At 42.8% G+C, this 23205-nt stretch overlaps 1 protein-coding gene across 1 annotated transcript; it reads left to right on the forward strand.

The window, feature by feature from the left end:
• Positions 1-2933: 2933 nt before the first annotated feature.
• Positions 2934-17727, forward strand: LOC133754832 (uncharacterized). Its single transcript, XM_062185220.1, is given in 10 exon segments — positions 2934-2943; positions 11905-12341; positions 14053-14243; positions 14618-14732; positions 15032-15601; positions 15979-16172; positions 16203-16290; positions 16292-16704; positions 16706-17341; positions 17343-17727. Coding segments are annotated over 10 exon segments (3039 nt in total).
• The last annotated feature ends 5478 nt before the right edge of the window (positions 17728-23205 follow it).

Below are 23205 nucleotides of genomic sequence, written 5' to 3' on the forward strand. Positions count from 1 at the left end.
CACTTCTCTATCTCAGCAGCCCTGCTTTCGCTCAGACCTCCAAGCTCCTTCTTACCACTTTGTGCTATATAAAGCACTAGCCTGTAAGACAGGGGGTTCTCTCTTTGCTGTGTTTGCTGGGATCACTCTGCCATGCCTTGGAGTGAATCAACCTTCTGAATAAACATGGACTGCCTGTGGCTCCATGCTCTGTCTCCTCTTTCTTGGCACACAGCTTGTCTTGTTTTGTTTTATGGACCCGTGCTTGAAGATTTAAGATTACTACCCCAATCCCCGACCATTTAAAAGCTAATTTATAAATATGGACTTAGAATGTGGCTCCATTAATGTCTGTCTGTGATCTTAGAAGTTCTTTTGGCTGCTTTTATTGGGAGGTGACTGTCAGGAAATAAACTGCTAGGAAGAGATTGATGAAATTTCCTTTGAATTCTGTGGTGCTTCACTGAAACTTGGAACATTTTGGTGATCTAAGATTAAAAGCTCATTAACAATTCTTACTCAAAGATGCTAAAAATAATCAGCTATCTAGATCATAGACCTTGGATAAATGTTCTCTCCAACTTGAAATTTCTTTTCTTTTCTTTTCTTTTTTATTTGACAGGTAGAGTTATAGACAGTGAGAGAGAGAGAGGCAGAGAGAAAGGTCTTCCTTCTGTTGGTTCACTCCCCAAATGGTCACCATGGCTGGAGCTGCACCAATCTGAAGCCAGGAGCCAGATGCTTCTTCCTGATCTCCCTTGTGGGTTCAGGGGCCCAAGCACTTGGGCCATCCTCTACTGCCCTCCTGGGCCACAGCAGAGCTGGACTGGAAGGGGAGCAGCTGGGACTAGAACCTGGTGCCCATAGGGGATGCCAGCACCGCAGACAGAGGATTAACCAAGTGAGCCATGGTGCCGGCCCATCCAACTTGAAATTTTTAAAGACTTCACTTAAATGTTTTTAGCATTGATGTTTTCAGAAAGGAAATACAAAGAGCTACCCTTTCTCTTTGGCTTAGCTGAACTTAGTTGTGGGAAGGAAGGGGAATGTGGAACCCAGTGACTGGTGATGTCTGGAGACCTAAGCTCCTAATGGCTACTCCCATGATTTCCTACAGCTTTTATATCTGAGTGAAATCAGGTGAGAAACTCTAGTGTGCAAGCAAAGCACTCTGACAATCAATATGTTGTCCACAGTAGAGACTAGTAACTGAGGAGTCAATATAGTCATTTTTCAGCATGGTGATTGCCTTTAGAGCCATGAGCTTCAGCCCCCTGGGTGTAAGAAATTCCCAATTTTTGGTCCCCCAAATCCAGAGAGGATTCCATACAGCTCACGACAAGAGAAGTTTTGACCAAACATGTGAAGCCCTTTTTGCATTCTTGATAGAATTTCTCAGGATCAAGGTTCTAAGCATTTTGACCTTGATATTTCTAGCTGTACCCTTGGATATGTCAAAGGATATGCATCTCATCTTATAGAGATAATAGCTACTTTGTCTCTTTGGATTTTATATAAAGTTCTGTTATACAAAATCATGCTAAATGTTGTTATATTAACATGGATATGTTATTGATATAAATGTCATAGAAATTATATAAAAGTGGGCTGGCACTGTGGCATAGCAGGTGAAGCCACTGCCTGCAGTGCCAGCATCCCATATGGGCACAGCTTTGAGTCCCAGCTGCTCCACTTCTGATCCAGCTCTCTGCTATTGCCTGGGAAAGCAGTAGAAGATGGTCCACTCATCATGCCATGAGACCTCTCTGGGACACATATATGTGAATAATCATGACATTCAACAAGTGTGTACTAGCAGGCTGGATCTAAAAAACGTCCCTTTAGCAGGAGTAGGGAACATCCATAGTGTAGGCCATAAAAAGCCCATGAAATCATCTGGTCTGACCCTGCTAAGGCAACTGCAAATGGGATTTGAAATTCAATAAACTATAGCAGGCTAAATCTTTTTTTAAAATATTTATTTATTTATTTGAAAGGCAGAGGGATGGAGAGAAAGCAAGAGAGAGAGAGAGAGAGAGAGAGAGAGAGAGAGAGAGAGGTCTTAGATCCACTGTTTTACTCCCCACATGGCCACAATGGTAGGAGCTGGGCTAATCCAATGTCAGAAGCCAGGAGCTTCTTTTGGGTCTCCTGAGCAGGTGCAGGGGCCCAGGGATTTGGATCATCTTTTACTGCTTTCCCAGGTCATAACAGAGAGCTGAGTCAGAGTGGAGCAGCCAAGACTTAAACCAGTGACCATATAGGATGTTAGCACTTCAGGCAGTGGCTTTACCCACTACACCACAGTGCTGGCCCCCGGGCTAAATCTTACATTGATAATTTTGTATGGCCTGTGAATAATGGTATAGATATACAGATGGCCCTTGGAAGAAACGTCCTTTGCTTTAGAAACTGTCGGGGACCATGCAACATGTGGCCTCTTAGCAGAAAACTACTGAAGTAGAGCTAAGCAGCCCAGGCCAGAAAGTACTGATAATGCCACCCTGTGTCTAAAGACTTTATGACCATTCCCCCACCTGCACAAGCATTGCAGCTGCAAGATAACCTTGTGACCTCCCTCTGCTTGCACAGGCATTGCAGCTACAAGGTAAACTACCCTCCTTCCCCCGCCCAACATCCTGCCTTTACGATATATAAGTGTGTGGTTAAAAAAAATAAATACACAGCTTGATCAGGACTTGACTTTCTGTCATCTTTGTGTCTCCTGTCCCTTTCATTCCCCATTCTAGGTACTTGGCCCTAGTTGATGTCCCGCAGGGCAGGACAACTGGCGCCCAACGTGGGGCTCGAGTGCGGCCCTTGGAGATCGAGTGCCTGTAAGATTGGAGGAATGCCGCCTTCCAGGAGGAAAACTTGGATCCAAGTGATTGTGTGACTGGGCTCAGAACTGCCCACCCAAGATCATTAGCATTGGTCGATGCTGCGGAGTGAAGATGGCGCAAGGTAAGTGATGGCCATGGGACAGGCATTATCGTCATGGGAAATGTTCATTTCGGGTCTCAGGGAGGCCCTCAAGACACAAGGAGTTCGGGTTAAAAATAAGGATCTAAAGGCATTTTTTGAATATGTAGAAAAATTGTGTCCCTGGTTCCCCAAGGAAGGAACAATTGACGAGGTCAAGTGGCAAAGAGTTGAAAATTGTTTAAAGGATTTTCATGATTTCAGTTGAAGTAGATGTTACCTTTGTAAAGTAAATATTACTATGTGAAATGAGGAATTGTGAGGCCGGCGCCATGGCTTAACAGGTTAATCCTCCACCTTGCGGCGCCAGCACACCGGGTTCTAGTCCTGGTTGGGGTGCCGGATTCTATCCCGGTTGCCCCTCTTCCAGGCCAGCTCTCTGCTATGGCCCGGGAAGGCAGTGGATGACGGCCCAAGTGCTTGGGCCCTGCACCCACGTGGGAGACCAGGATAAGCACCTGGCTCCTGGCTTCAGATCAGAGAGATGCGCCGGCCGCAGGGGCCATTGGAGAGTGAACCAATGGCAAAAAGGAAGATCTTTCTCTCTGTCTCTCTCTCTCTCACTATCTACTCTGCCTGTCAAAAAAAAAAAAAAAAAGAAATGAGGAATTGTGGTGAGAAAGTGTCTGGACTGCCCATTCTGTTTTTGTATTATGTACTAACTCTACCCTTATTATTGATAGGAATGCTTGGGCAGATTATGCTTGGTTTGCTTTACAAAAAAAATGTAAATCCAAATATTCCACAAATGGTTAAGATTCCACACACCTGCAAGAATGTAACAATTACGGGGGTGCAGAGCCAAGATGGTGGATAGTGAGGACGTGTCTGGGAAAATATAGTTTCATAAAAGTGGAATTACTGTAGCCTCAGGAAAAGACTCAAGAAAAAAACGGCAGAGGAAACGCTTCTGGATATAGTGGAAATGACACAGAGGACCTACAGGGAGCCCACCGTGTGGAAGCCAAGCCATGGGAGCCGAGCCGCAGAATCTCGCCAGCACGGGAATGGAAGGGGTAGATCAAACGAATACTCACAGAGGCCAGATTTCAACTACCCTCAATTCCACTCAGCTGTGTGGAATTACTTCCCAACTGAGTAAAAAAAAAAAAAAAGATCAAGCAAGGAGCAAGGGAGAGAACAATCTGGGTGGGTGAGTCACTTTTTGCACAGCCTTAAACCTGAAGAATCAAGCAGAGCTCTCTGGCCACACCCATCACAGCCTCTAAGGATCCATCAAAGCAGACAACCCACTTAGAGGCATAGTATAACGAAAATAACCCACAACAGCAAAAAAAAAAAAAACACATAAATTATCTCCAACATGCCAAACAACAAACGTAGAAGCCGAGGTAACAAGAGCAAGGAAGACACTATGATGCCCCCAAATGAACAAGACACCCCAATTCAAGATTATGAAGATGAAGAGATAGAGGAAATGCAAGAAGCAGATCTCAAAATATTGATAAGAACATTAAGAAGTTCTCAAAAATAAATTCTTGAACTACAGAAATCCTTAATGGATAAGATAGAAAATCTCTCTCGTGAAAGTGAAATATTAAGGAGGAATCAAAATGAAATGAAACAACTACTAGAACATGAAATTGTGATAGTGACAAGAAACCATAATGAAATGAAGAACTCAATAGATCAAATGGCAAACACATTAGAGAGCCTTAAAAACAGAATGGGTGAAGCAGAAGAGAGAATATTGGAATTAGAAGACAGAGAACAGGAAAGGAAACAGGCAAACCAAAGAAAAGAAGAAATCAGAAATCTAAAAAATACTGTCAGGAATCTACAGGATACTATTAAAAAACCCAACATTCGGGTTCTAGGAGTTCCTGAAGGCATGGAGAGGGAGAAAGATTAGAAGGTCTTTTCAGTGAGATACTAACAGAAAATTTCCCAGGTTTGGAGAAGGACAGAGACATCCTAGTACAGGAAGCTTATAGAACCCCTAATAAACATGACCAAAAGAGATCCTCACCACGACACGTCGTAATCAAACTCACCACAGTGAAACATAAAGAAAAGATCCTAAAATGTGCAAGAGAGAAACGCCAGATTAATTTCAGAGGATCTCCAATTAGACTCACAGCAGACTTCTCATCAGAAACCCTACAAGCTAGGAGAGAATGGCGAGATATAGCCCAGGTACAAAGAGAGAAAAACTGCCAGCCCAGAATACTATATCCTGCAAAGCTCTCATTTGTGAATGAAGGTGAAATAAAGACCTTTCACAGCAAACAGAAATTGAAAGAATTTGTCTCCACTTATCCAGCCCTGCAAAAGATGCTTAAAGATGTGTTACATACAGAAACACAGAAACATGGTCACCAATATGAAAGAAGGTAAAGGAAGGAAACCTCACAGCAAAAGATCACAGGAATCTCAAACCATATATTAGAAAATATCTTTGGCAAATGACAGGGCAAAGTTACTCCTCTTCAATAGTCACATTGAATGTTAATGACCTGAACTGTCCAGTTAAAAGACACCGATTGGCTGATTGGGTTAAGGAACAAAACCCATCTTTTTGCTGCTTACAAGAAACTCATTTTTCCAACAAAGATACATACAGACTGAAAGTGAAAGGCTGGAAAAAGATATACCATGCCAACAGAAATGAAAAAAAGAGTGGGCATAGCCATCTTTTATCGGACAACATAAACTTTACCACAAAAACTGTTAGGAGAGACAAAGAGGGGCACTATTTAATGATTAAGGGATCCGTTCTACAGGAAGATATAACTATTATCAATGTATATGCACCTAATTACAGGGCACCAGTTTATTTAAAAGACTTGTTAAGGGACTTAAAGGGAGACTTAGACACCAATACAATAGTTCTGGGGGACTTCAATACTCCACTCTCAGAGATAGACAGATCAACAGGACAGAAGATCAACAAGGAGACAGTAGATTTAAATGACACTATAGCCCAAATGGATCTAACAGATATCTACAGAACATTTCATCCTACACAGAAAGAATTTACATTCTTCTCAGCAGTACATGGAACCTTCTCTAGGATTGACCACATAATAGGCCATAAAGCAAGTTTCCGCAAATTCAAAAGAATTAGAATCATACCATGCAGCTTCTCAGACCACAAAGGAATGAAGTTGGAAATTAGCAACTCGGGAATCCCTAGAGCATATGCAAACACATGGAGATTGAACAACATGCTCCTGAATGAACAATGGGTCATAGAAGAAATTAAAAGAGAAATCAAAAATTTTCTGGAAGTAAACGAGGATAAAAGCACAACATACCAAAACCTATGGGTTACAACAAAAGCAGTGTTAAGAGGAAAGTTTATATCAATAGGTGCCTACATCAAGAAATTGGAAAGGCACCAAATAGATGAGCTTTCAAGTCATCTCAAGGATCTAGAAAATCTGCAGCAAACCAAACCCAAACCCAGTAGGAGAAGAGAAAAATTAAAATCAAAGAAGAAATCAACAGGATTGAATCCAAAAAAACATTACAAAAAATCAGCCAAACGAGGAGCTGGGTTTTTGAAAAAATAAACAAAATTGACACCCTATTGGCCCAACTAACTAAAAAAAGAAGAGAAAAGACCCAAATTAATAAAATCAGAGATGAAAATGGAAACGTAACAACAGACACCACAGAAATAAAAAGAATCATCAGAAATTGCCACAAGGACTTGTATGCCAGCAAACAGGGAAATCTATCAGAAATGGACAGATTCTTGGACACATACAACCTACCTAAATTGAGCCAGGAAGACACAGAAAACCTAAACAGACCAAAAACTGACACAGAAATGGAAACAGTAATAAAGGCCATCCCAAAAGAAAAGCCCAGGACCAGATGGATACACTGCTGAGTTCTACCAGACATTTAGAGAAGAACTAACTCCAATTCTGCTCAAACTATTCAAAACAATCGAAAAAGAGGGAATCCTCCCAAATTCTTTCTATGAAGCCACCATCACCTTAATTCCTAAGCCGGAGCAAGATGCAGCATTGAAAGAGAATTACAGACCAATATCCCTGATGAACATAGATGCAAAAATCCTCAATAAAATTCTGGCCAATACAATGCAACAACACATCAGAAAGATCATCCACCCAGACCAAGTGGGATTTATCCCTGGTATGCAGGGATGGTTCAATGTTCACAAAACAATCAACATGATACACCACATTAACAGACTGCAGAAGAAAAACCATATGATCCTCTCAATAGACGCAGAGAAAGCATTGATAAAATACAACACCCTTTCATGATGAAAACTCTAAGCAAACTGGGTATGGAAGGAACATTCCTCAATACAATCAAAGCAATTTATGAAAAACCCACGGCCAACATCCTATTGAATGGGGAAAAGTTGGAAGCATTTCCACTGAGATCTGGTACCAGACAGGGATGCCCACTCTCACCACTGCTATTCAATATAGTTCTCGAAGTTTTAGCCAGAGCTTAGGAAAGAAAAAGAAATTAAAGGGATACAAATTGGAAAGGTAGAACTCAAACTGTCCCTCTTTACAGATGATATGATTCTTTATTTAGGGGACCCAAAGAACTCTACTAAGAGACTGTTGGAATTCATGGAAGAGTTTGGCAAAGTAGCAGGATATAAAATCAATGCACAAAAATCAACAGCCTTTGTATACACAGGCAATGCCACGGCTGAGGAAGAACTTCTAAAATCAATCCCATTCACAATAGCTACAAAAACAATCAAATACCTTGGAATAAACTTAACCAAGGATTTTAAAGATCTCTACGATGAAAACTGCAAAACCTTAAAGAAAGAAATAGAAGAGGATACCAAAAAAATGGAGAAATCTTCCATGCTCATGGACTGGAAGAATCAATATCATCAAAATGTCTATTCTCCCAAAAGCAATTTATACATTCAATGCAATACCAATCAAGATACCAAAGACATTCTTCTCAGATCTGGAAAAAATGATGCTGAAATTCATATAGAGACACAGAAGACCTCAAATAGCCAAAGCAATGTTGTACAACAAAAACAAAGCCAGAGGCATCACAATACCAGATTTCAGGACATACTACAGGGCAGTTGTTATCAAAACAGCATGGTACTGGTACAGAAACAGATGGATAGACCAATGGAACATAATAGAAACACCAGAAATCAATCCAAACATATACAGCCAACTTATATTTGATCAAAGATCCAAAACTAATCCCTGGAATAAGGAGAGTCTATTCAATAAATGGTGCTGGGAAAATTGGATTTCCATGTGCAGAAGTTTGAAACAAGACCCCTACCTTTCACCTTACACAAAAATTCACTCAACATGGATTAAAGACTTAAATCTATGACCCGAAACCATCAAATTATTAGAGAGCATTGGAAAAACCCTGCAAGATATAGGTACAGGCAAAGACTTCTTGGAAAAGACCCCAGGAGCACAGGCAGTCAAAACCAAAATTAACAATTGCGATTGCATCAAATTGAGACGTTTCTGTACTTCAAAAGAAACAGTCAGCAAAGTGAAGAGGCAACCGACAGAATGGGAAAAATTTGCAAACTATACTACAGATCAAGGGTTGATAACCAGAATCTACAAAGAAATCAAGAAAATCCACAACAACAAAACAAACAACCCACTTAAGAGATGGGCCAAGGACCTCAATAGACATTTTTCGAAAGAGGAAATCCAAATGGCCAACAGACACATGAAAAAATGTTCAAGATCACTAGCAATCAGACAAATGCAAATCAAAACAACAATGAGGTTTCACCTCACCCCGGTGAGAATGGCTCACATTCAGAAATCTATCAACAACTGATGCTGGAGAGGATGTGGGGAAAAAGGGACGCTAACCCATTGTTGGTGGGAATGCAAACTGGTTAAGCCACTATGGGAAGTCAGTCTGGAGATTCCTCAGAAACCTGAATATAACCCTACCATACAACGCAGCCATCCCACTCCTTGGAATTTACCCAAAGGAAATTAAATTGGCAAACAAAAAAGCCATCTGCACACTAATGTTTATTGCAGCTCAATTCACAATAGCTAAGACCTGGAACCAACCCAAATGCCCATCAACAGTAGACTGGATAAAGAAATTATGGGACATGTACTCCATAGAATGCTATACAGCAGTAAGAAACAATGAAACCCGGTCATTTGCAACAAGATGGAGGAATCTGGAATTCATCATGCTGAGTGAATTAAGCCAGTCCCAAAGAGACAAACATCATTTGTTTTCCCTGATCAGTGACAACTGAGCACCAAAGGGGAAACCTGTTGAAGTGAAATGGACACTATAAGAAACAATGACCTGATCAGCTCTTGTGCTGACTCTAGATGTACAATGTAATACTTTATCCTTTTTAGTATCTGTTGTTGTTGCTGTTGTTGTTCTACTACTAGTGGTTGAACTCTATAATTAACACACAATTATTCTTAGGTGTTTAAATTTTAACTGAAAAGTGATCCCTGTTAAATTTAAGAGTGGAAAAAGAGAGGGAGGAGATGTACAATTTGGGACATGCTCAATCGGACTTGCCCCAAATGGTGGAGTTAGAAATGTGCCAGCGGATTCCAATACAATCCCATCAAGGTGGCATGTACCAATGCCATCTCACTAGTCCAAGTGATCAATCTCAGTTCACAATTGATGGCTCTGATAGGTCTAAGAGTCAAAGGGATCACACAAACAAGACAAGTGTCTGCTAATACTAACTGACAGAATCAAAAAGGGAGAGAAGGATCCAACATGGGAAGCGGGATACACAGCAGACTCATAGAATGGCAGACGTCCTAAACAACACTCTGACCTCAGAATCAGCCCTTAAGGCATTCGGATCTGGCTGAAGAGCCCATGAGAGTATTGTAAGCATGGAAAACCAAGACACCATGGAAAAGAAAGAAAAGAAGACCTAAATGAAAGATCTCTGTTAGTGAGATCCCAGTGGAAAGAACGGGGCCATCAAAGAAGGAGGTACCTTTCTCTGAAAGGAGGAGAGAACTTCCACTTTGACTATAACCCTATGGGGATAAGATCAAAGTCAGCGAACTCTAAAGGCTTCCATAGCCCTGGCAACTCATGACTAGAGCCTAGGGAGATTACTGACGCCATGAACAGGAGTGTCAAATTGTTAAGTCAGCAGCAGGAGTCACTGTGTACTTACATCCCATGTGAGATCTGTCCTTAATGTGTTGTCTAATGTGCAGAGATGCTATAACTAGTACTGAAGCAGTATTTTTACACTTTGTGTTTCTGTGTGGGTACAAACTGATGAGATCTTTACTAATTATATACCGAATCGATATTCTGTATATAAATATAATTGGAAATTTAAAAAAAAACCTGGTGTTAAATTGGAAATGGCATAGAAAATTAATTTTTTAAAAAAATATTATGTAGGATCTCTGTCTTTAATGTGCTGTACATTTTGATTTAATGCTATAACTAGTACTCAAACAGTATGTTTCACTTTGTGTTGCTATATGGGGGCAAACTGTTGAAATCTTAACCTAATATATACTAAACTGATCTTCTTTATATAAAGAGAATTGAAAATGAATCTTGATGTGAATGGAAGGGGAGAGGGAGCGGGAAAGGGGAGGGTTGTGGGTGGGAGGGAAGTTATGGGAGGGGGGAAGCCATTGTAACCCATAAGCTGTACTTTGGAAATTTATATTCATTAAATAAAAGTTTAATAAATGAAAAAAAAAAGAATGTAACAATTACGGTACTGTTTTTTATGTCCCTGACATGGGTGCCCAAGAAGCTAATTCCCCCTCAGATATGTTTCAATTTACCCTCAAAACACCTTAAATATTATTGTGTTTGATTTCTGAATGTATACTTGTATGAAAAATTTGTATTGTATTCTTATGATGATGTGTTAAGTATGCCTACACCTCGATGCAGCCTTAGGGCCAAATGTAAGGACAGATTTTTGGAATGGAGAGGCTTGTATCTAGGTTTGGCTCTGATAAACAAGCAACTTGTTTGCCAGATAACCTTCTCCTGCTCCTTGGGAGATTTGCCAGTTCCCGGGGAGGAGGATAAAGGAATGTTTCTGATAAACAGGTAGGCATGCTTCCTGTCTCAGCTCTTTCGCCAAGATCTGGGACGGGACACATTGCTTACCTAAAATCTTGGCAATGAGCCACCCTTGTCCTTAGGGGCTTTAAGAGGGAGCCACAACAAGCCTCTGCTACTGCTGTTTCATCCCGGGGAAACACACAGTCAAGCTGAATGTTAAACATGCCTGTGATAATTACTAATAATGTTTAATTCTCAGTATGGATTGAAAATTGCCTAGTGATGCCCACAGTACTGTAAATTCTACCAAACATAAGTACAACACAGGCATGGATCAATTGGCTACTGTGGCTGAGGTGTTCTGTGACGGTCCTTTTCATGAGAGATTAACAAAATGAATTCATTTAAAAACAGGACATTCAGGACGTGTCGTTCTGCATGGTATGTCATTACAAAAATCAACAAGAAGGGTAATGCTCAACAAAATGAGGGTGCTATAAATGTGGGCAGCAGGGACATGTGCAAAAATCATCCAAAAGCTAAAAATCAAAATAAAATTCCTCCTGGGATTTGCCCCCAGTGCAAAAAGAAAAGGCATTGGGCCAATAAATGTGGCTCCAAAACTGATAAAAAAGGTAATTCATTAAAGAACAAAGGTCGGGAAACTGGAAGAGGGGCCAGCCCCTGGCCCTGGTATCTCAAAGGACAAACCCTGGGGCAGTACGGTTTGTCCCTTCCCAGCCTCAGGCTCAGCAAATACCTCAGCAATCGCTTCCCTCCAATGAGCAACCCCAGGTAGTGCAGGACTGGACCTCTGTGCCGCCTCTGATACAATATTAGATTCCACCCAGGGCCCACAAATTATCCCTACAGGGGTGCAGGGCCCCTTACCTTCAGGTACCTGTGCTTTTATTCTCCATCAATCATCAGCCACGCTTAAAGGCATTCCAGTTTTTCCCGGTATTATTGATGGTGACTTTACCGGGGAGAAAAAAATCCTAGCAGCCGCTATTAATGGAGTAGCTGTCGTTCCACAGGGCACCCGTCTAGCACAACTGGTTCTTCTGCCTTTAATTACTGGAAATACATCCTCAATTTCTTCCAGGCCCCGAGGCATTACACCTTTGGGCTCCTCAGATGCTTATTGGGTCCAGCCAATTACAAAAAATAGGCCTATGTTAACCCTTACTATTGAAGGAAAGGATTTCAAGGGTATTTTGGATACAGGGGCAGATGCCACAGTCATATCTCAAGATCATTGGCCTGCCCATTGGCTGCTGACCACATCTCTCATCGATTTGCGAGGTATAGCCAGTTCAACAACCCCCAAGTCAGCTCAAGGGTATTACACTGGAAAGATAAGGAAGGCAATCAGGGCACTGTGACTCCTTTTGTATTACCAGGCCTGCCTGTTAACCTGTGGGGATGTGACATTCTCTGCCAAATGGAAATTATCCTGTGCAGCCCTAGTGCTGTGGTCACACAACAAATGCTGCGCATGGATTATGTGCCTGGCACAGGACTTGGAAAAATGAGACAGGGCATAACTCAACCTATTACAGCCCCCTCTAAAACAGATAGACATGGGCTCGGATATTTGGATTTTTTTTTTTTTTTGACAGGCAGAGTGGACAGTGAGAGAGAGACAGAGAGAAAGGTCTTCCTTTTGCCGTTGGTTCACCCTCCAATGGCCGCCGCGGTAGCGCGCTGCGGCCAGCGCACCGCGCTGTTCCGATGGCAGGAGCCAGGTGCTTCTCCTGGTCTCCCATGGGGTGCAGGGCCCAAGGACTTGGGCTATCCTCCACTGCACGACCTGGCCACAGCAGAGAGCTGGCCTGGAAGAGGGGCAACTGGGACAGGATCGGTGCCCCGACCGGGACTAGAACCCGATGTGCCGGCACCGCAAGGCGGAGGATTAGCCTAGTGAGCCACAGCGCCGGCCGGATATTCGGATTTTTAGTAACGGCCACTGGCCTTCCTGTACCCCATGCAGATAAAATCACATGGAACACTCAAACTCCTGTTTGGGTGGATCAGTGGCCGCTTACCCAAGAAAAGCTAAATGCCGCTACAGCGCTTGTACAGGAGCAGCTCACGGCTGGACACCTAGAGCCTTCCAATTCTCCCTGGAATATGCCCATTTTTGTCATAAAGAAAAAATCTGGTAAATGGCGCCTTTTACAGCATTTGTGCACTGTTATTAAGGTCATGGCACCTATGGGAGCCCTCCAACCTGGCATCCCAACCCCTGTGGCCATCCCAAATGGTTATTACAAAATAATTATAGATCTCAAAGACTGTTTCTTCACTATTCCTCTGCACCCGGATGATCGGCTTTATTTTGCCTTCAGTCTCCCCCGTGTTAATTTCCAAGGACCGATGCAAAGATTTCATTGGAAAGTTTTGCCCCAGGGGATGGCCAATAGCCCCACCCTTTGTCAAAAGTTTGTAGCACAGGCTGTGGACCCAATTCATTTACGCTGGCCGCACATTTATATTCTACATTATATGGATGACATTTTACTGGCGGCTCAAAAGAAGTAAGACTTACAAGATTGCTTTACAGCACTTTCTAAAGCCTTTCTTGCTCTTGGTTTACAAATTGCTCCTGATAAGGTCCAGTTACAAGACCCCTTTACCTGTTTGGGTTTAAAATTACAACAGGAATTGGTTTTTGTGCCCCACATCCAGTTCCGCTTGGATTGCCTCCATACCCTTAATGATTTTCAAAAACTTCTAGGAGATATTCAATGGCTCAGGCCCTATTTAAAAATGCCTAATAATGTCCTTTTACCCCTCAATGACATTCTGCGAGGAGACCCAGATCCCTCTTCCCCCCTGCGAGCTCACCCCTGCCGCAGGAGATGCATTAAACCAAGTAACGCAAGCCATTAGCCAACAGTTTGTCTCACAAATTTCTTACACTCTCCCCCTACTTTTTGTAGTGTTAGCCACACCACATATGCCCACTGGAGTTTTTTGGCAAAAATACCTCTTGCCCAATAAAAAAGGTCAACCTCTTTTCTGGGTCCGTTCCCCATTTCCTCATCCAAAGTAATTGCAATATATTTGTCTCAGGTTGCTTCAATAATCATCAAGGCTCGTCTCCTTTCCCGCCAATATTTCGGAAAAGGCCCTGATGTTGTAGTAGTGCCATATACCCGAGAACAGACCCAGTTCCTTCTTCAAACTTCTGATGACTGGGGAATAGCCATGTCAGGATTTATGGGAACCATTGACAATCACCTCCCTGATGACCCTGTGTTACAGTTTGCCCAATCCTATTCCTTTATTTTTCCAAAAAATACAAAAAACAATCCCATTCCAAAGGCTGTTACAGTATTTACAGATGGGTCATCCAGTGGGATGGCTGCCTTTGTGGCAGACAACTGTTCCCATGTTTTTAAAACATCTTATCAGTCAGCCTAGTTGGTTAAGCTGTATGCCATACTTCAAGTCTTTATACAGTTTTCCAGTCAAGCTGTAAATATTTATACTGATAGTGCATATGTAGCTCACTCCATTCCGTTGCTTGAAACTTCTCCTTTTCTTAAAACAACTTCCAATGCTACGCCCTTGTTTATATACAAATTCAAAAGCTAATATGAGAAAGACAACAGCCCTTCCATTTGGGACATATTAGGGCACACACAAGTCTACCAGGATCACTCTCAGAAGGTAATGCCCAGGCAGATGCTGCTACAAGGCTTACCTTCCCCATAACTGTGGGTCAGTGCAAAAAGCTCAAAACTCAGAAGGTAATGCCCAGGTAGATGCTGCTACAAGGCTTACCTTCCCCATAACTTGGGATCAGTGCAGAAAGCTCAAAACTCAGAAGGTAATGCCCAGGTAGATGCTGCTACAAGGCTTACCTTCCCCATAACTTGGGATCAGTGCAGAAAGCTCAAAACTCAGAAGGTAATGCCCAGGTAGATGCTGCTACAAGGCTTACCTTCCCCATAACTTGGGATCAGTGCAGGAAGCTCGAAACTTGCATAGGTTGCATCACTTAAATGCTCAATCTCTCCATTTGTTTTGTAAAATTTCATGAGAACAGGCTCATGAAATAGTCAAAGAATGCTCCTCATGCATTACAAGCCAGCCTGTACTGCATTTGGGGGTCAATCCGCATGGTCTTCGCCCTAATCAACTGTGGCAAATGGATGTCACACACTTCCCAAAATTGGGCAAGCTAAAGTATCTTCATGTCTCTGTAGACACCTACAGTGGCTTTGTCTTTGCCTCCCCCCATACAGGGGAAGCTACTAAGGATGTTATCTCGCACCTTATCATGGCTCTTTCTGTACTGGGAAAACCTGTTAAGATTAAGACAGATAATGGTCCTGCTTATGTCAGCGCTAAGTTTAAACAATTTTGTGAGGTGCTCCATATTAATCACATTACAGGAATCCCCTACAATCCACAGGGTCAGTGGATCATCGAAAGAACCCATCAAATGCTGAAAACCTGGCTCACTTATCTTGAAACCACTTCCTTATCCTTTGTCTCTCCCCGTGACCGATTGAATCATGCGCTCTTTGTTCTAAATTTCTTAACCTTGGATAATAATAATCATTCCGCTGTGGACTGTCATTGGCATCCTTCCCCTGAAATGGCCCCATTTATGGTAATGTGGCGAGACCCCCTCACCAGTAGCTGGCACGGCCCAGATCCAGTACTCATTTGGGGACGGGGGTCAGCCTGCGTTCTGGATCAAAAACAATCAATGCCAAGATGGCTGCCTGAAAGATTAATTAAACAAGTTAATTCGTCAAACTCTTCTAATATTAATCCTACACCAGAGCCTACATCCGGCCCTGAGGATATTTTCCCCTTGTGTTTACAGGAATGAAAAGACCCGGCTGGACGCTACTGGGACTCATTACAGGACTCCTTGTTATTGTCGGCATTGTTGCCATTGTTGCTATTTGTGTATCTTATCTTCTCTCTAGTCTCTCCTCCCCTGCCACATTTCCTGAGGGCTCACTGATTAACCCCTCTAAGGGCCCTAATAAAATAGCCCTCTTCCTTGCTCTCCTGATGATGGCAATCTACACAACCCATTGGGCTCCACCAGTCTTTGTAGGGTTGGAGGACCCCCAGGCCATTCAAAAACTCCTTCAACAGCATGACCCTTGTATCTGCTCGAGATGCATAATAGTATCCTTCCCACAAACATCAACCTCCTACAGATCTGTGTCCTCAATTGTAAGCCGCATTTTACACAGTAAGCCGCATTTTACACATCCGGCTGCCAAGGATTCCAAATGGCACTGTATTCTCAAACCTAAACTAGACTCTTCCCGCCCTGGGGAATCAATGCCCATCAGAGTGCAATAGTACTATCCATTACTCCATGCACTCCTCCTGTTCTACATGGTATCAAACCTGTAATGAGGGGGATCAATATTTATTGTTTGCCACTATAACAGGAGATTATGGGGGAGCATTTGGAGGAGACTTGTCTTCTTCACACCTCAGCTCTCCTCCCTGCCCCCCTAAGGGACAAGTAGCCTGCTGGTACCCTATAGCCCCTGTGGGAGTGTCTGATGGTGGAGGCCCTCAGGATACCCTTACACAATTAAAAACATAAAAAACACTCAAAACCCTATTTGAGAGCCTTTACCCTTCCCTTCAGTACCACCCCCTGGCTAAAGTTCATTCCAGAGGAAATGAAGACTTGGATGTCAATACCATCAATATCCTTACCAACACCGATAAACTGCTTAATCTCTGCCACAGACCTTGCAAAAGGCTGCTGGCTCTGTTTACGCCAGGGACCCCCCCTCCCTCTTGCCATTTTTCTGCCGCTTAATGATACCCTTGGGTTTAATATCTCCTTTGGTTGCCCCTCTATACAGCCTTTTCCTGTTCTTCCTGTCCTAATGGAAAATATCACTTGCCTTTATAAATCTCCTAACGATTATTCCTTCAATATTGATGTAGGCCTTGCTCCTTTCTGTACAAATAGTATAACAGTAGATTACCCTCTTTATGCCCCTAATTCCACCATTTTTGTATGTAGGAATAATTTAGCTTATACCATTTTACCAACAAATTGGACCGGTAATTCCATGCATGCTATGCTTCTTCCCAATGTAGAAATTATTGATGGAAATACCCCTGTCCCTACTCCCTCCTTTGATTATATTGCAGGAAGGCAAAGGCAAGCTGTTTAATTTATTCCTTTATTGGCCACATTGGGAATTTCCACAGCTGTGGTTACAGGATCCACAGGGCTAAGGATCGCGGTCCAAAAATATAGAGACTTGTCCCAACAACTTATTAATGATGTACAAACCCTACCCACCACCATTCAGGACCTTCAAGATCAAATTGATTCCCTTGCGGAAGTGGTTTTACAAAATCAGAGGCTTAGACTTGCTTACTACTGAACAGGGAGGTATTTGCTTGGCTTTATGGGAAAAATGTTGTTTTTATACTAACAAATCTGGCATTGTTTACGATAAAATCAAGACACTTCCAGAAGATCTGGAGCATTGTTGACGTGCCATGGCTAAAAATCCCTTTTGGACAGGATGGAATGGACTGCTTCCCTATTTACTACCACTTTTAGGCCCCATTGCTGGTTTGCTTGTTATACTATCTGTAGGTCCTTGTCTTTTCAATAAGCTGATGACTTTTATCAAACAGCAAGTAGATAATTTAGCAGCCAGGCCAATTCAAATACATTACCAAAGTCTGGCCATGGAAGATCCCCTGGAGAATGTTATCTCTCTCTCTGGCTGGTGAGGTCTGGCCAGTGAGGTCACAGTCCCTCCAACTACTGACTCTCCCCTTTGGTCTGCCGTTGCCCCAGTCAGGAGCCCAGGAAGGGCCCCAGGCCTATCAATAAGATGAGCAGTAAGCCAATGATGGGCACCTTCCTGGAACCTCACCCACCTAAGACAGGAGTCCTTGGGGACTGGCAAGGATATCCAATGATGGGTAAGAGGTGATAGAGCTCCGGGTTGATTCCTAAGACAGGCACTGTTTGTTCATCACACTTGGCCTAACCAGTAGCCATTTCTGTTTAATTGATAAGAAAGGGGGAGATGTCGGGGACCGTGCAACATGTGGCCTCTTAGCAGAAAACTACTGAAGTAGAGCTAAGCAGCCCAGGCCAGAAAGTACTGATAACGCCACCCTGTGTCTAAAGACTTTATGACTATTCCCCCACCTGCACAAGCATTGCAGCTGCAAGATAACCTTGTGACCTCCCTCTGCTTGCACAGGCATTGCAGCTACAAGGTAAACTACCCTCCTTCTCCCGCCCAACATCCTGCCTTTATAATATATATGTTTTTGTTTAAAAAAATAAATACACAGCTTGATCAGGACTTGACTTGCTGTCATCTTTGTGTCTCCTATCCCTTTCATTCCCCATTCTAGGTACTTGGCCCTAGTTGACGTCCCGTGGGATGGGACAAGAAACTACAATCCAGAAACAATCATGGGTGGAAACAGTTTCACAGACAAGAATCACATGCTGACTATGCAGCAGTAACTCCCCAGGAAACTTTGGAAGGAGTAGCATTGCTACAAGGTGTCTTAGCACAGAATACTAAACTCAAAGCCCTCACCCATGCCTATGTCTAAGAGAAAGTAAGAGTCACAATTCACAATGACTTGAGTTAGGAAAGAGGGATGTTGATGGTCTGAATATTGATTAAAGACATATTTTGGGCCTTCCCTGGGTTCAAGAAAGATGGAAAAGGTATACAGAAATCTGTGTTACCCAAACTTTCTTTGTAGCTAGTCCATATCTCTGTTCCATTCATATGAAAACTAGCTATTCATCTTTGTTCTATAGACAAGACTGGAGAGTGTGATTTTGCACATTAAACACTGGCAAAGTGTTTTCAACATGTCTTAAAATGCTATGTCTAAACCAACTCTAAGGCTTTTTTTAATATAAAGATTTATTCATTTACATGCAAAACAGAGTTACAGAGAGAGAGAGAGAGAGAGAGAGAGGCAGAAATATCTTCCACCTGCTGGTTTATTCCCCAAATGACTGCAACAGCCAGAGCTTGGCTGACCTGAAGTCAGGAGCCTGGAGTTTCTTCCAAGTCTCCCAAGTGGGTACAGGGGTCCAAGCACTTAGGCCAATCTCTGCTGTTTTCCCAGGTATCTCAGCATGGAGATGGATCAGATGTGGAGCAACTGAAACTTGAACCTGTGCCCATCTAGGTCACAGGCTAGTGAAGCAGGTGGTGGCTTTATCTTCCACACAATAGTGCCAGCCCCATCCACACTAAGCCTGAATTCATAACTCTACTCCTGGTTTGGACTGGAAGTTTTCTGGCAGAAAGATTATTAACATCTCTGGCTTTCATTATAGGTATAGAAATAGTAGTGTGTTCTTGGTTTCATTGATATAGAATGGTGATGCAACTGCAGGATAAAGCTGTGCAGAGGGGCTGGCACTGTGGCATAGTGGGTAAAGCTGCCACCTGCAGTGTCAGCATCCCATATGGGCACTGGTTTGAGTCTCAGCTGCTCCACTTCCAATCCAGGTTTCTGCTATGGCCTGGGAAAGCAGAGGAAGATGGCCCATGTACATGGGCCCCTGCACCTGTGTGGGAGACCTGGAAGAAGCTCCAAGGCTCTTGGCTTTGAATCAGCTCAGCTTTGGCCATTGTAGCCATCTGGGGTGTGAACCAGCAGATGGAAGACCTCTCACTGCTTCTGCCTCTCTATAACTCTGCCTTTCACATAAATAAATAGATCTTTAAAAAAAACTGTGCAGAAACTGGCAATGCAACACTTTGGGGTGCTCTGCTATGAGCTGCTGGTGGGAAATCCACCCTTTGAGAGCATCTCTCACACCGAGACATACAGACACATCCTTAAGGTGGATGTGAAGTTTCCTGTAACAATGTCTTTGGGAGCCCGAGACTTGATATCCAGGCTTCTGAGATACCAGCCATCAGAGTGGCTGCCCCTGGCCCAGATCCTGAGGCACCCCTGGGTCCAGGCCCACTACTGGATGGTGCTGCCTCCTTGTGCTCATCCAGCTTTCTGAATCCTGTCTGCCTCTGTCTGCATTTGTGCAGGGAGCTCTCCAGGCTCTGCTAACTCATCTATTTTTTTTGTGCGTTTCCTTTTTAAGATGCAAGATATAAATTAATAAAAGCTGAATTGTTTAGTACCAGCTGAAAAAAAAATGCAGAGGATCTCTACAGCTAAACCCAAGACTAGGAACTTTATTTAAAGAAATGCCTACAGGGATGGTGTTGTGGTGTATGAGGTACAACTGCCATCTGTGACTCAGCATCCCATATGGTGCTGATTTGAGTCACAACTGTTCCACTTCTGATCCAGCTCCCTGTTAATGGCCTTGGAAAGCAATGGAAGATGGCCCAAGTTTTTAGGCCTCTGCATCCAAGTGGGAAGAAGTTTTGGCTCCTGGATTCAGATCAGCACAGCTCTGGTCATTGTGGCCAATTGGGGAGTGAACCAGCAGGTGGGAGACTTCTCTCTCTGCCTTTTCTTCTCTCTCTGTGTAACTCTTTCAAATAAATAAATCTTAAAAAAAAGAGTTGTATGTATACTTATTTCAGAATATCTGACTGATCACCTAATGAAGATTTATCAAATTTATAAAATAAAAATCATCAAATTTATAGTTTATACAAATTTATAAAATCATCAGATAGAATAAATCTGGTTTATAACTGGTTGGATCACTCTAAGTGGATGGATGTTATTTCAAAATTAATAGGGAGTTTATTTTGACCAAATATTTTAAGCCCCTTTGGCATCCTTAACAGATTTCTCAGAATCAAGGTTCTAATTTTTTTCACTTTGAGATTTCCAACAGGAACCCTTGATGTTTCAAAGGATATATCCTATCTTTTTTTTTTTTTTTGACAGGCAGAGTGGATAGTGAGAGAGAGAGACAGAGAGAAAGGTCTTCCTTTTTGCCATTGGTTCACCCTCCAATGGCTGCTGCAGCCGGCGTTTCATGCTGATCTGAAGCCAGGAGCCAGGTGCTTCTCCTGGTCTCCCATGTGGGTGTAGGGCCCAAGCACTTGGGCCATCATCCACTGCCTTCCCGGGCCATAGCAGAGAGCTGGCCTGGAAGAGGGGCAACCGGGATAGAATCCGGCACCCCAACCGGGACTAGAACCTGGTGTGCCGGCACCACAAGGTGGAGGATTAGCCTGTTAAGCCATGGTGCCGGCCAGATATATCCTATCTTGTAGAGGTAATACCTGATTATGCAGTTTAGATTGTATGTAAAGTACTGTCATGAAATTATGCTCAATTTTAAATTATATTAATATAGATATACCATTGATATAGAAATTTCCTAAAAGTTATATGTTTTAAAATCTGATAGTTCTGTTGTGTTGTTACCAGTCATGATGGTTATCTTGATAAAAAGGAGACCCAGAGGACTAAGGAAGACAATAGGTTTGTAAAATCATTCTGTTTCTTTCTTTCCTTTTAAAAATATTTATCTATTTGAGAGGCAGAATTCCAGAGAAGAAAAGAGAGGGAGAGAGATCTTCTGTTAGTTCACACCCCAAAGGGACACAATAGCCAAGGATGGGCCAGGCTTCGGTGATCATGTCTGCTTTATTAACAACTATGTATACTTTTCAAAGGGCTGGCAGCGGGAGCATAACTAATTCAGGGCAATACCAATTCTATAGGATTAAGCTGACATTGGCACTGCTATGCTTCTCCATTCAGCTGGAAGAGTAGATTTCCAGGTGGGCCTGGGCCACACCCAGGAGCAGTTTACCTGATTGATGGTGGTTAGGGGAAACGCACTCAAGGATCCCATTGCTTGCCAGGAGGGAGGCCGTGGGGTCCCTCCCAGGAGGCATGGTGCACCATGCCCTTTCAACCTCCTGCATGGGCAAGGCAGGCAGTCTGACAGGATCACCCATACCTCCCAAAAGGGTGCAGGAGCCCAAACACGTGACCATCCTCTGCTGCTTTTCCAGGTGCATTAGCAGGGAGCTGGATCAGAGTGGAGCAACCAGGACTTGAAGTGTAACCCATATGGGATGCCGGCATCAGAGGTGGCAGCTTAACATGCTATGCCACAATGCTGACCCCCTCTTTAGTTGCTTTGTAACATGCTGTATGGGATGAATGTAAATGGCTCATGACAATTAATCAATTTCATTTTAACCATGTATATTCAAAGATTTGTGCTATCCATAATTTTGTATTTTCTAAAAACATTTGAAATCAGTTTAACAGAAAATATTCTTAAATACAGATCTTAGGCTACTTTAGACACTAATTTCCAGAATGCTGAGGGAAAGAAAAAAACTAAAAATCCCATTAAACTGCTAGTAGAGGGGCCAGTGCTGTGGCATAGTGGGTTAAAGCCCTGGCTTGATGCTCCAGCATTCCATATGGGTACCAGTTTGAGTCCTGGGAGCTCCACTGTTGATCCAGCTTCCTATTAATGTTCCTGAGAAAGCAACAGAGGATGGCTCAGGTCCTTGGGCCTCTACATCTACATGGGAGACCCAGAAGAAGCTCCTGGATCCTAGCTTCAGATCAGCTCAGCTCCAACTGTTTCAGCCACTTAGGGAGTGAACCAGCAAATGGAAGTACTCTCTCTCTCTCTCTGTCTCTCTCTGTAACTGTCTTTCAAATACATATATTTAGTTACATGAGATTGAATTAATCATATTTTTGGATTTCTATGCTTTTATTTAAATTTTTTGGTTCTGCATTTCAGTGTTTCATCTAGATTCAGGAAGATTTCTACAATTTCTATTGGTTACTATACTTTAGTATAGTTTTGTAAATAGATGGAAATTTTTACCTTTCCACCTACTTAATTCCTCTAAAATGCAAAACTTTTTTTGATTTCTTGTGGCAACGTTATTGTATGAGCTCAGTAAGAATCCATTATCAGGGCCAGCACTGTGGCATAGCAAGCAAAGTCGCTACCTGCGGTGCTGTCATCCCATATGGGCAAAGATTCAGGTCCCGACTGCTCCACTTCTGATCTGGCTACCTGCTATGGCCTGGGAAAGCAATGGAAGATGGCTAAAGCCCTTGGGCCCCTGCACCAGTGTGGGAGAACCAGAAGAAGCTTCTGGCTTCAGATCAGCCCAGCTCTGACCTTTGTGGCCATTTGGAAGAGTGAACAAGCAGATGGAAGACATCTTTCTCTCCCTCTTACCTCTGCCTCTTTGTAATTCTTGCTTTCAAGTAAAAATGAATAAATTTAAAAAAAGAAGAATCTATTAT

This window comes from Lepus europaeus, unplaced genomic scaffold, assembly GCF_033115175.1.
Source record: "Lepus europaeus isolate LE1 unplaced genomic scaffold, mLepTim1.pri SCAFFOLD_29, whole genome shotgun sequence".
Taxonomy (NCBI): Eukaryota; Metazoa; Chordata; class Mammalia; order Lagomorpha; family Leporidae; genus Lepus; species Lepus europaeus.